The 13,944-nt window shown below is 35.4% G+C and overlaps 1 protein-coding gene across 1 annotated transcript in view; it reads left to right on the top strand.

Annotated features, from left to right (window-relative positions):
• Sh3glb1 (SH3 domain containing GRB2 like, endophilin B1) overlaps nt 1–10,606 on the top strand; it is a 43,109-nt gene extending 32,503 nt beyond the window's left edge. The window contains exons 5-8 of the mRNA XM_023699051.1: nt 6,279–6,368; nt 6,821–6,921; nt 9,589–9,817; nt 10,146–10,606. Coding sequence (XP_023554819.1) covers nt 6,279–6,368; nt 6,821–6,921; nt 9,589–9,817; nt 10,146–10,253 — 528 coding nt within the window. The 3' untranslated portion in view covers nt 10,254–10,606. The remainder of the gene's footprint in view (nt 1–6,278; nt 6,369–6,820; nt 6,922–9,588; nt 9,818–10,145) is intronic.
• Nucleotides 10,607–13,944: the final 3,338 nt, after the last annotated feature.

The following is a 13,944-nucleotide window of genomic DNA, read 5'->3' as shown; positions in this document are numbered from 1 at the left end:
CACACACACATAAATAAATTTAAAAAAAAAATAAATGTGATGGAAAATATTTCTTCATACGCTTCAAGTAGCACATATTCTCAGCACACTTAAACATGGTTGAAGGCATCATACTAGTACAAAATAGAAATGTTCTTTCAACAGGATAATTGAGGATAGACAGCTTTCATGGGTGGAAATTTAATGAAAATTTTAGCTAATTGGCAGTGATGAGATTTCCTAAATGATTCTAATTTAAAATTAAAGGGCTGGGGAAATAGCTCAGTAGACTAAGTGCTTGCCTGGCAAGTACAAGGGCCTGAGTTCGATCCCTGGTTCCGCAAAAAAAAAAAAAAAAAAAAAAAAGTTAAAAATTAAACACAAGCATTTTTTGTTTGGAAAATTTGAATCTTTAAGATGTAAAAAATGATCTGCTTTTAGTACTTGTTTAGTGTGGCTTTACTGTGCAGAAGAAACTTGCTTCATTCACTGTGTTCATTGGCATAATGTGTTCTTTGTCTTTACCTATGTGTTTAAGCAACTAAACTCAGCCCGCCTTGAAGGAGATAACATTATGGTAAATTTCTCTTACATGCTCAACTTCCTGCATGTAAAATGGCTGAAGGTTTGTTGGCCTTCTGTGTTTTCTACATCTTGAATAAAGTGCCTCCTCTTGCTAATAGTTGCAAGTAAAATTGTTGAAGCTTCGAATTCATTTATGTGTAGGAAAAAATACTGGCTAAAGTGATACTGAACTTGAAAAAAGACTGTATTTCAATTGCCAAATGTATTGATTATAAAAAATACAGATTTTAGAATCATAAATTTATTGTACTAACTTTTTACACTCACTAAAAACCAGTAAGCTAGTACTTCAGATTTTGGATGAAGAAAATTAACATTTACCTCTTTAAAGACAGATAAAGATATACAAATTGATTTTCATCTCTCAGTAGCTCTACCATTTACCTTTTTGTTACTGAAACTCAATAAAGAATTATTTTTTTCAGCGATTGCAGACTAAAATAAACTCCAGTAAGCTATTTTTGCAGTGGCCAGACCTGACCCATTCCACTAATTCAAAATGGTAAATAGTCTGCAGCAAGAACAAAGAATTAAAAATTGTTTTAAGATGTCTACTGTAGGGCTGGCCAGACAGCTCAATGGATTAAAGTGCCTACTTAGGCAGGCTCAGTGACTGGGGTTCATCCCCAGCCATGTTGTGCCAGCCCCACCCCCAGCATGCACTGAGACGGCGTGTGCCTCTAATCCCAGTGCTTGGGAGGCTGAAAACAGGAAGATCACTACGAGTCCAATCTGTGTGGTGAGACCTTGTAGACCTTGTACTAAATACATTTAAAAAGAAAATTATAAAAGCATAGCTAGTGTATTTTGAGCTGCTTGAAGAAATTTTTAACATTAAAGGTTTTTAATTTTAATGAAATATAAGCATAGCAAGATAGATTGTTATGTTACCAGATAAAACTTGGTAGCACTTGGTACTCATAGATACTTTACTTCCACTAAGTGACAAGAAACCTTCAGTATAATTAATAATTGGCAATTAATTGACTTTTATTCCATTACCATTGAACTAAAAATAAACTTTATTTTTTAATCTATCATTATTGAAGTCCTAGCTAAGTTAGGGCTTTTCTTAGCAAGAGAATGCATTTATTTCCATTGTCCTATGTATAGATAAATAAAAAGTATTAGTCATTGCTTATTTAGTGTACAAAACGTAGATTTTCTTTTGTCTTAGGTAAAATATCATAAATGGTTAGCAGGATTTTATTTCCTTCACCAAGTGTTGTTTTACTACTCCTATCATCTGTTTATAGTAAGATATATTTAACTATGATAATTTTAAATTATATTTCAAATTTATTCTTTTCTCCCAAGAAAACAGCTTTATCAACTACATTTGTTGTGTTTTTATTCTTGATTTGTTTTTATGTACTAGAATTCTAGAATTTATACTTGAATTAGAATTTATTTACCCCACCCAAAACTCTCATTTTACGGATGAGAAAACTAGAACATAACAATTTAAGTATTCCCATTTTTTGAAAAATATTATTAGCTTATAAAATTAGCATATTTTAAAACTGATAGTATTGATATATACAAAAGGCACTATTTTGACAATATTGAATATGTTAAACTGCACTGATTCAGTTACTACAACGTTTAACCTGTTAATACAATTCTGGAGAAAGCAGACTATGTCCTTTGAATTAGAATTCTTGTATTTGTCTGACCTAAGTTGAAGAAAATGTTAAATCCCCACTTTCTTTCATGCTGTATACTTTTCTCTACTTTTTAATGCTGGCTAGATTTGGGCAGAGGAAGTAACAAAAGTAAGTAAATTATTACATAACAGACTTATAAGACAATTTAATTGCCATTTATGTAGTAACATTTGCACATATGCTAAATCCTAGATACCTGTTAATCAAGTAGTAATTGTCAGTGCCTTCATAGGAAACAGATTAAATATGTGATTTATTCATTGATAATTTTTTTAAATGACAGATTGTCAAATGTGGCATAGTTAATATCATTAAATAACTGGAGCTTTACCACTAAAGCTATTTTTTGTCACTTGAGCAGAAAAATGTACTTTAATGCTGTATAGCACATACTTAATTTTATAGTTGTCATTATTCTGAATATCCATTATTGTATTATGCAACAATTGGATCCATTGTTTTTGTTGTTTTCCTTTTGTATCAGACTGCTAGCAGTCTCTCTGCTATGTTACCATTTCCAATTTCTGGGCTGGAATATGAAATAATAAAGCAAGAATCTGTAAAGAATAAAATTGAAGCTTCAGTGCAGACTTCCTTCCAATGCTACTTTAATTCTTTGGAAGTCTTTTCATTTATTCTCCAGTTCTAAGGCAAAACCTGACTTCCAAATGGGTGATGCTGGAGTTTGAGGGCAAGTGGTATTTGTGGCCCCTGACTTTAAATACCCTTACAGACTTTGAACTATTTTCCAACATCATAGGATGGCTATTTGTATAGTCTTGTTTCATGCATAGTTACAGAGCCATTGACCCTACAACTTGGATATCTAGTATAATTTTTTTTTTTAAGTATAATTCTTGACCTAGACTCTTATTCCCCTCTGAAATATTTTCATTAACTTATTACATGGTTCTTCTCTGGTTTCTTACTTCTTCCTGAACCTCAAGTATGAAAAGAGGACAGAGCTATAAGGGAGAGAATGTAAATTGAACAAAAAAAAACCAGATGTCTTCCCTTTAGTTGACATACATTTACACTGAATACTTTCTGGCTTGATTCTGCACCTTCTACAAGTTGGGAAATAATCAGTATAATAAATAGGAAGAAAATAATGAAACGTTTATATTGTAGAGATATATAAAGTATTAGGAAAATACATAAAAATGGATTTGATGTTTTTTCTTCTGTAATTTTGTTTTGCTTTTTTGCGGTACCAGGGATCGAACTGAGGACCTTGTGCTTGCCAGGCAAGCACTTATTCCACTGAGCTATCTCCCTGGCCCTATATAGTTTTTTTTTATAATTTAAAAAATCTGTAAACTTTAAAACTTCGTATTCCTGAAATATTGTAATATTTAAGCCTATAATTGATGTAAGTCAAGATTACTGACCAAAATTTCTCTTATAGATTTACAATCCTGTTATCAAAGAACAATAAATTATTGCACATTTTCCAAATTACATCTTTAATGCTTATTGTTTACTTAATGTTATATTGTTATCTAGTCAAAATCAACTAGTCCAGTAACACTAATTCTTAGTAGCTCTTTTCCCTAGAAGTTATACCTAAGTTACAAAGTTAAATTAGGGAATAAGATATTCTGGAGGACAGAATATCAGCTGTTTAATTCATTGTTTTATGTCTTTCTCAGGGTTAGGGCTCTGTGGCAGAGCACTTGCCTGCTATGTTCAAAGCCCTGGGTTTGGTTACCAGCACCACAAATAAACAATAAGCCTTCCTCATCTATCTTTCCAATATATATCATTTATTTCCTGATGAACCTAACTTAAATTTCCTTAGCTTGTCAGATTAATTATGCTCAGTTGCATCTGTCAGAAAAAGAGCTGACTTGGGACCTGCAGCTGTGTTCATAGCCACCCCCAAACATCTACTGAAATATTGAATTTTATCCAAATCTAGATGGCTGACTTCTTGTCCTTTTTTTTCTTGTCCTTATTGAGATTATTTAATTTCATTTTTATTGAGTGCTTTTAGCATTAAACCTTATTTCCACTACAGTCTCAAGCTTCCTGCTCTCTTCTACCTGCTGCATACTTACTCATCTACATTGTGTTGAGAGTTTTAGCCATATTGGCCTTTTTTGCCATTTCTACTAATAGCCATTAAATTGAATGGAACTTTTACAGAGAGACCAGCCTACTTTACTCATGAACTTCTTTTGATTTGCTGCAAATTCTTCTGTTAAAGTCTTTTTTTTTTTTTTTTTTTTTTTTTTTGCGGAACCAGGGATTTGAATTCAGACCTTTGCGCTTGCCAGACAAGCACTTATCCTACTGAGCCGTCTCCCCGGCTAAAGTCATTTTTGTATTCAACCACATAGCAGGGTAGACAGTGCAAAGGTGACACTAAAGTGATTGGTTTTCCTGATGCTTTCTTTGCGAAGACTGTTGATTCTTCTCAGACCTTTTTCTCTGCTTCATTCTAGCATCCAGAGAAGCTGACTTTAACCTTGCTTAAGTATTTTTGTTTTACTCAAATTTAACTTTAGTGCTTTTTTACTGAACAGTTGAAGCTCATGTTCATAAATCCAATCTAGCAGTCAATTTTTAGTCCCTTTTCCCAGGCCTTTTGCCATTGGGGTATTATATCACATATCATATGTCATATCATCTCATATCATATACCATTATATATCATATCAAATCTACCTGCCTTGTGCTCCTTTCTTGACCAGCTCACTAGGTTAACTATTGACATCCAAAGGTGAAGGAAATGGAGATAAAGCATGAAATATGACATTATAATTCAGATCTTGTTGGTCCTAAAAAATGATTAATTTCATTTTTATTCAGTGCTTTTAGCATTAAAACCTAATTTTTAAAATGTTGTAAATAGTATTTACATGGAGAAAAAGCTACTTATGCTAAGAGAGGAGTTAAAAAATCACAGCCTTGTTAACCAAAGGTAACAAAAGGGGGAGTTATTTTCAGTTTTGGGGGGTTTATTTTGTTGTTGTTTTCAAGAAAAGGAACTTCGACCTTTGTGGAGTTTGGTTTTTTTTTTTTTTTTTTTTTTTTTTTTTTTTTTTTTTTTTTGCAGAACCGGGGTTTGAACTCAGGCCCTTGTGCTTGCCAGGCAAGCACTTAATTCTGCTGAGCTATCTCCCTGGCCCTGGGGGAGTTATTTTGAATGAGCTGAATGAGGTTTTATTTTGTTTTTTTTCCTCTCCACTTTGTCAGCAACCTCTCATTAAAAGTTTTAAGATGTTTTATTCCAGTCTTTACTGTTTTTAGAGCTTGTTAATTTTTTGCTGAACTATTTTATCCCAGCACTAAATGGAACGGATGTTCAAAACCAGTGGTGATATCATATTATATACCTCTCTTCCCATTTAACTCCACAGTCAGTTACTTGACATTGCTAATCTGAAATCAGCCATGGCAGTATTATTTTATCATGAAAATCTGAATGTTAGTTAGAAGTGGGGTTTTTTCCCCTTTGAAAACCAGTTTACCATCATTACACTGATTGAAGGTCAGTCATAACTTCTAAGAAAACTTTTAAAGCCGTATAGTTTAGAAAGAAAATGTAAAAGAAAGACATGTAAAATTTAGGGCAAAGAAGTATTTGAAGGAACTGAAGAACTTTCCTTAGCAAGTGTTGGTAACTAAACAAAAGTAGAAATTCTAGGGCTTTACTCTATGAAGTTTCTTGTGTCTGAAATTGAGGATTCTTGTTTTAAAACTATAGTAATAATTGAGAATTTTTAAGAATAACATTATACTTGTGAAACTGTGGTACTCTTGATATCTGAACTGCCCATAATAGGTTTTTGAGGCTCATATGAGTGTTCCATTAAGCTCTGGCATTGACACATCCTTTTGAATCAAGTGCTGGTAAGGAATCACTTCTTTAGATGATGACTAGTGCAGCAAACCTAAGTGAGCAGCTTAAATGTCAGAATCAGGGAATTGCCAGATTGTAATTTGGGATTTGCTTGAGGGATTTTTTTAACTGCCTAAAACAATTTATATATAATGAGCTAAGTCTTCCAGTAAGATTCTAAAACTATGTCCTAATTTAAGTCTGAACAGGAATTAAGAATAACTCAAAGTGAGTTTGATCGTCAGGCTGAGATTACCAGACTTCTGCTAGAGGGAATCAGCAGTACACATGTGAGTATTCATTCATCGAAAATTCATCTGGAACCAAAGATATGTGGAAAAACATTTTAAGTGTCTGCTTGTATCTCAGCTACTTATCCCAGGCGTTCATTGGCTAAACAAAATTTGTTGTACTGCTCACCAAGGTCAGTCTTAACGAGCCTTGTAGTAAGATGCCAGGTACATGATTCTTCTTCATTATAGTGTTGTAGTTTGTGCCCTCTTAGCATACCATTTTTTTAAACATTTATTTATTTATTGTGTGTGTGTGTGTGTGTGTGTGTGTGGCCAGCCCAGCCCACCAGGGGGCGGGGTGGGCTGGCATGTGGTGCTGGGGGATCGAACCGCGGTCCCTGTGCTTTCCCAAGCTTGTTCCAAGTAGGTGCTTTAGACCACTGAGCCATCTCACCAGCCCTAGCATACCATTTTGAAAGCTGAAAATTGACTCTAACTTTCCTTTACAGGCTCATCATCTTCGCTGTCTGAATGACTTTGTAGAAGCCCAGATGACTTACTATGCACAGTGCTACCAATACATGCTAGATCTCCAGAAACAACTGGGAAGGTAGTAATTTCCATTCCACATATTGAAGTTTTTGGGGTTTTTTTCATCATTCATTCATTTGGTACACGGTCTCACTACACAACTTGGACTCGTAGTGATCCTCCTGTCTCAGTCTTCTCAGTGCTGAGATTACAGGCATGCACCACCATGCCCCATTTTGTTGACAGGCATGGAGTGCCTGGGGTTCCAGGGCCAGCATGGCTTGTGGTACCAGGGATCGAACTGGGTCCTTGCACTTGCCAGGCAGGCACTTAGACCCGAGCTATCTTGTCTCTGCAGCCCCTAAAGTTTTAGATAAGAAATAAACTCTGGTGTTTACATGTGGACTGTTAACAAGGGTAGTTGGAAGAATTGGAGCCTTTGTGCTTGCAAAAAATTGAATTGTTTTTGATGAATGTATCAATCTTCTGAGATGAAACAGCTTTTCTGGCTCAGGAAGATATTAAAAGCAGTAAGATAATGTAAGTCCATATTTTTTTAGTAACATAAAGAAAGCTTATAGTGAGGTTTTACATTTCTTTTGCTACTGCATACTTTTTTTTTGCCTTTGGTCACACATAACTGCCCTTAAAAGTTAATTTGTTTGTATGTATCGATTACAACGGTGCCATGGTTCACGAACTTGATTCTCTCCGTGATTCTGCTTGCAAATAACATTGGACCAGAACCAAATCAAATTTCCCTGTAAGGTCAACATTGAACCTAACCATTGAATTTGATTTGGTTCTCATCCAACTCAGTTTGTAACCAGAGTCATGGAGAGAATCAAGCTCATCAACCAAGGTATCACTGTACATATTTACTCAGTAAAGAGGAAGAAAAGTTTTGGAATATTCTGTAAGAACTTGATCCTACTGACACAATTGTTCTGACTTTGGTAATATACTTTAAAGCAAATGACAATATATAAAATGCATAGCTCAGTCATTTTATATTCTGGAGTTACATCAGCAAACAAAACAGGCAAAACGTTTATACCCTTATGTAGCTCACATTGTAAGGCAGTATGGGAAATAACAGGGCAGATAATGATCTCTGCTTTGACAACATTTAAAGTCTAGTAGGGATACAAGCCATAGCTCGACAAGGAAAGGGTAGGTTGGATATTCCCCGTAAATTAAAAAATGTTTGTAAAAATTCTGGAGGAAAGAGAGTGACAGGTTCAGGCAACTGATGGTACGTAGCTCTTCTAGTCAGATCATAATTGGTGAAGGTAAGAATACGGAGTACTAGACGAAGCTAAAGGATTTAGGCAGGCTCATGCCCTGAATGGGCGTAAGAGTTAATTATAAGGAGTTTAAATTTATATAATGATTAAAATAGGAATGATATCTGCCATTTGAAGGAAGAATATTGTTTAAAGGAATAAGATATTTAAAAAGTCAATTGGTGACATTGTATGCATATTAGTCCTTCAAAACTAGACCTAGGCGGAGCTGGGGAGATGGCTCAGTAGAATAATAAGTGCTTGCCAGGCAAGTGCAAGGGCCTGAGTTCAATCCTCAGTTCTGAAAAAAAAAAAAACACTAGACCTAGAACAAAATGAGGCACAAGGCAAGTTTAGATCTTAAAAATGAGTTGAAGCTTCTAGTTATTCTGAGACCAGACTCATGGAAAGAATTAAGTTCTTGAACCAATATACCATTGCATTTGATTTTCATTAGTGGTATTCATACCTGAAAGCAGAATACCACTATAATCCCCATGTTATTATAACTATTTTAAGTAATACAGCAAACTTGAGGAACCAGTTTAAATATCAGAATCAGTGAATTGCCAGGTTATAATTTGGGATTTGTCTGAGGGATTTTTTTTAACTGCCTAAAAGAATTTATATAAAATGAAGTAGCATCAGCCAGATAGCTCAGTGAACTGAAGTGCCTGCTTAGGCAGAGTGCAGCGGCCAGGGTTCGATCCCCATCATGCGGTGCTGGCCCCACCTCCTGGGCATGCTGAGACAGAGATTGAGACTGGGCGTGGTGGTGCACACTTATAATCCCAGTGCTTGGGAGGCTGAAAACAGGAGAATCACTGTGAGTCTGATCTACATTGTGAGACCCTGTAGACCCAGTACTAAAACATAAAAAATAAGATAAAATGAATTAAATCTTCCAATAAGATTCTAAAACTGTCCTAAATTAAGTCTGATCAGGAATTAAGAATAACTAAAAACCTCAAAGCAAGTTTGATCATTAGAGTTCCTTTTCAGGTTCCTTTTTAGTCATTAAGAAATCCTCACTCTTAGCAGTAATATGTAATATTTAAATGGTTTTTTGCTGATTTTTTTAATTTATTAAAAAGGAAAAGAAATTAATTAAATATACTAATAGAAGGTTTTGGCAGTTGTTTTAAGGATAAGCCAATTTTTACTGCCGGGGAACAGCCATTATGCTTTGTTTTTGGCTTTTGTTTTTGGTTTTTGTTTTTTAGTTTAAATCACTGTCATAAAGAGGAAAACTTTAAAACAAGTTTGCAAAGATTTATATCTGAATAACACCTGAATTGGGCCAAGAGGAAAGTAGAAACTATATAGCATAGTTTGTCAGTAAATATTAGCAAATTATTAGCATCTGTTAATCTTTCAATGCAGAAATTGGAAAAAGGCAAATAGTGCCACCAAGTGGTAGCATCAAGGAAGTAGCTAACCAGCTGTTTTCTTCTCAACAGTTTTCCATCCAATTATCTTTCGAACAACAATCAGACTTCTGGGACTCCAGTGCCGTCTACTTTGTCAAATGTAGTTGGCTCTTCGGCCATGGCTTCACCCAGCGGCCTAGGAATCACCCCTCCTTCCAATGTCACTGACCTCAAGGAGTCAAGTGGCAGCAGGAAGGCCAGGGTTCTCTATGACTACGATGCTGCAAACAGTACTGAGTTGTCCCTGCTGGCAGATGAGGTAAACAGTGCGGGTGTGAGAAGTATGTCGTGAGTTGGCAGACCTTCTGAATGGTCATCTGCAAAGCAAGCTGCAGCCTCTTATTTAGGCTTTGCCAGGAATGTTGCATGGATTTCAGATGATTATATTGCTATTTTATTAAATCTAATTATTATTCTTTAATGTAATTGAACATCACAGAAATATTTTAAACTTTTAACCACTAAATAACTTGATATATAAGCTCGATAATGTTTAAAGTTTTCAACAATGAATAGTTTAATCCAATTTGTTTGTTATGTGTTTATTTTTTAATATAATTAATGACTTGAAATATCTTACTTTGTAGGTGATCACTGTGTTCAGTGTCGTTGGAATGGATTCAGACTGGCTAATGGGGGAAAGGGGAAATCAGAAGGGTAAAGTGCCAATTACCTACCTAGAACTGCTCAACTGAATAGGTGGACTATGAAAAACCTGCTCATCATGACGTCGTATTTATATATAACTCTAAATAAAGCAGGTTTAAGTATCTTCCATGGTAATGTCCTAAAAGACTGGAAAACAAAAACCAGCCATCAGAAACCAGCCCTTCTGCCAATAAAGTTGCATGGTAAATATTTCATTAAGATTTTGTTAGCGCTTTCATGCCAAGAATGTTTTCTTATAAAATTCTCTTTCTACTGAGATTTCACTAATAAGCTGCTTCTACTTTTGAGCCCCAACTTAAAGCAGAAGAACTGTTTTCTACTGAATTTTTCATTAACTGAAAGTTTTTCTTTTATGTAAAATAAATCTATTGTGAATTGATATCAGTGACTCATTTATTAGGTATAATTAATAGCCAAAGACTAAAGTTAAAATTTGATTTCAACTTTTGGTTTAAAAAAGAATTGTAGGGCCGGGGAGATAGCTCAGTAGAATAAGCACTTGCCTGGCAAGCGCAAGGGCCTGAGTTCAATCCCCAGTTCCACCAAAAAAAAAAAAAAAAAAAAAAAAATTACAAGGCATAAGTCTTTTTTGTGAAGAAAATCATGTTTTTGAACGCATCCATGAACGGAAATGCAATTGTATCATTTGTACCTTGTCCAAAAGGAACCAGATGACTTCAATATGATGTTTTAATGGGTTACTTTTTAGGGTTTTTTTTTTCTTTTTTTATGTATTTTTTTATTTTGAGACAGAGTCTCACTATATAGTCCAAGCTGACTTCAGACTCTCAGCACTCTTCCTGATTCATCCCCCACCCAAGTGCTGAGATTGCAGGTGTGTGCCACCAGGCCCAGCTACTTTTTTAGGATTTGGGGTTTTTTGAGACAGAATCTTGCTATGTAGTGTAGGCTGGTCTTGAAGTCATGTATGTAGTCCAAGCTGACCTTGAACTCACAGTGGTTCATCTGCCTGCCTTAGTCTTCCAAGTGCTGGTATTGTGTATGCACAACTGTGCCTGTTTTCCTTTTAAAACACTACTGAATTTTTTTTTTTTTTAAGAACAACTAGCCTTTGAAAAGCATTACTATATTTCCCTGATACTGTTGTATTTAAGCATCTAAAACAAGTGGCACAAATTCAATTCAAATTTTTAAGAGTATGATAATTTAATAATACATAATCAAAATTTGATTCATTGAGGACATACTGCAATACAGTAAAGATTTGTTATCAAACAACTGATCTACATAAAATTAAGAATGAAACTATATTCACTATAAGTTATATACAAACAGACTTGGTCACTTGTGGCTTATTAGTAAAGATTTGAAAATTTATTAATGAATATAGTTTATCATGATCAGGATCCCTGGATATGAAGCACAAAGTATTATTAGTAACAAATTCGAAGCTAGAAAACTTCTATTTAAGCCAATGCTGTGAGTTAGCAATATATAAATCAGCAGATTAATAACTTTTGTTTTAGGACTTCTCATTTATTCAGCAGATACTTTCTTGATTAACTGGGGGTGACACCATGAACAACGTGCAGAGTCCTTGCCCATGTAAAGCTTAAAGGCCAGTACAGGATGCAGAACAATAAAGCAATTACCCTGTAGCAGAATTAATGTTCTGAAGGAAAAATAAAGGGCACCATGTTTGGGAATCACCTCAGAGGAGTGAGAAATGGTTTGAGATGAAAGTGTTCAAGGTAGAAGGAAAAAGATGTGCCAGGCCTCGAAACAAGTACAGAAGTAGCGCAGCCTGACTGAAGCATGAAGTGCAAAGTGTATTTCATTTTTTCAGGAAATGTTAATCTATCAAAATGATTTTCAGGGTATTTTTAACAATTAATATTTAAATACCATTTTTAAATCCTTTTTGTTAAGAGCTCCTAGTAAGAGTTTAGTAAACATGTTAATTTTATTTCACTGTCCAAACTGTAACTGGAGTTGTTACCCTTTGTTTCTGTACTATAAGACATCCTCTGAATTTTGTAGTTGTATAGGACGCTTTCACTCCCTGTAAATTGCCATACTTCAGGACCCCCAAAGCTGCCAGGCTGGTTAGTTTTCAATGGAGTCAAGTACGTAAAGCCTTTTTGTTTTCTTTCAAAGTATGTTTCACAGCCTAGAATACCAGCTGCCTTGTAAATCTAGATTTAGGCTTTGAAACATGATACAGAAATTCAGGTCAATGTAAACAGCAACTTTAAATTAGGTTTGTGGGAAGTAGATTAATAAAGGGAAAAGAGTGTTGGTATTGAAGTGAACTAAGTGGTCCTCGTTTCATATCCAGCCATCCTCACATACTCTTGGAGCATCCACTCAGACATAGCACACCGATGACATGCTATTTCCTTGTTATGAAATGGAGCTAATTATATCAACATGGATTGTTGCGAGATAATAGAGCAAATGTTGTGTTAAGTTTTTTTTTGTTTTGTTTTGTTTTGTTTTTAGGGAAAATCTTGGCATGTAGTAAACACATTCTCTCTAAATATCAGTTTCCCCTTATTAGCCTGGACCTCTCCAGACTACGTAGCTGGCTGTGTACAAGAGAAGCCTCTCACATCCATACTTTGTTCACTCCCTGTCAGTTCTGTTCTCCAGCATCTTTAAGTCAGACCCAGATCTGGGTTTAACCTCACCACAGTCAGTATGCATTTTATCAGAACCTTCCGCTTTCTACCAGATGAATGTTGATTATTGAAGGCTACTATACATTACAGGATGCTATAATGTTAAAAGGTTCAAAGGCTTCTTTTGCCTTTGTCTTCCACAAATCCAAGATACATAGATTGTTTTAAGATTGTTGTTTATTTCAGCAGGGTTTTGTTTGCTTAGACAGGATGGTGATTGCTGTTTTATTTTGCTTTTGGCTTGAATTCATAGGTTTAATTCTACTCAGGTAATGCTCCAAAACGATTCTTGCACACGGAAGTAAAGTTTGGGAAGCCTCTTTTACGGTACAGTTCAAAATTATTTAAACTCTGTGCCCCTGAGCTTCATCTAAAAGTACATTAATGTGAGGGTACATATATGAATGGAGTAATAAACTTGGAAATATTTGTAGGTTCTTTTATCAACAAAAAGTAATTGATTGGATTGTAACTACGTTTATCCTTAATCTGACCCATAAGGTCATAGTGTTAGAAATTTTTATGTGGTGCTAATCAAAAAAAGTCAGACTATAGAAAATGAGGTCCCAAATATGGGCTTATGTCTGTCTTGGACAGCATTGGAAATGAATCTGGGGCCAAGATCCTCTGTCTGTTGTTATCCTTCACCAGAAAAGGAAGCTGGTGTTGGGAGAAAATTTATGAGCTCTACTGGAGTGTAAAAAGGTTTGGAGGTCAGGACAAGAAACAACAAGCTTGTCACCCCAGGGAGACCCAGCTTATTTCCATAGTTTCTCAACAGGATGCCTGAAAAAGTTTCATCCCTTTCTACTGAATCTCTGAAAGTGGATAATATTGCCGTAGTTGGACTTCAGACCAGAGGGAGGAGCTGTAATGGAGAAATGATCTCTGGGCCAGTGTTGCCTCCAACACCTCTGGATGATCAAGTGCTCCTACCTCCTGCTGTGACTCAAGGCAGGAAGGGAATTTCTCAGCCACACCTGTCCTTTCTCCCACTTCATCCTGATTGGGAAGTCTGCTCAGTAGAGCAGTGGTTGTCAGAGTTTGAAACCCCAGAGCAGCAATATCTGTATTG

The sequence above is a fragment of the Octodon degus genome, unplaced genomic scaffold, assembly GCF_000260255.1.
Source record: "Octodon degus isolate 3935 unplaced genomic scaffold, OctDeg1.0 scaffold00109, whole genome shotgun sequence".
Lineage (NCBI taxonomy): Eukaryota > Metazoa > Chordata > Mammalia > Rodentia > Octodontidae > Octodon > Octodon degus.
This window is presented reverse-complemented; position numbering and strand designations above follow the sequence as displayed.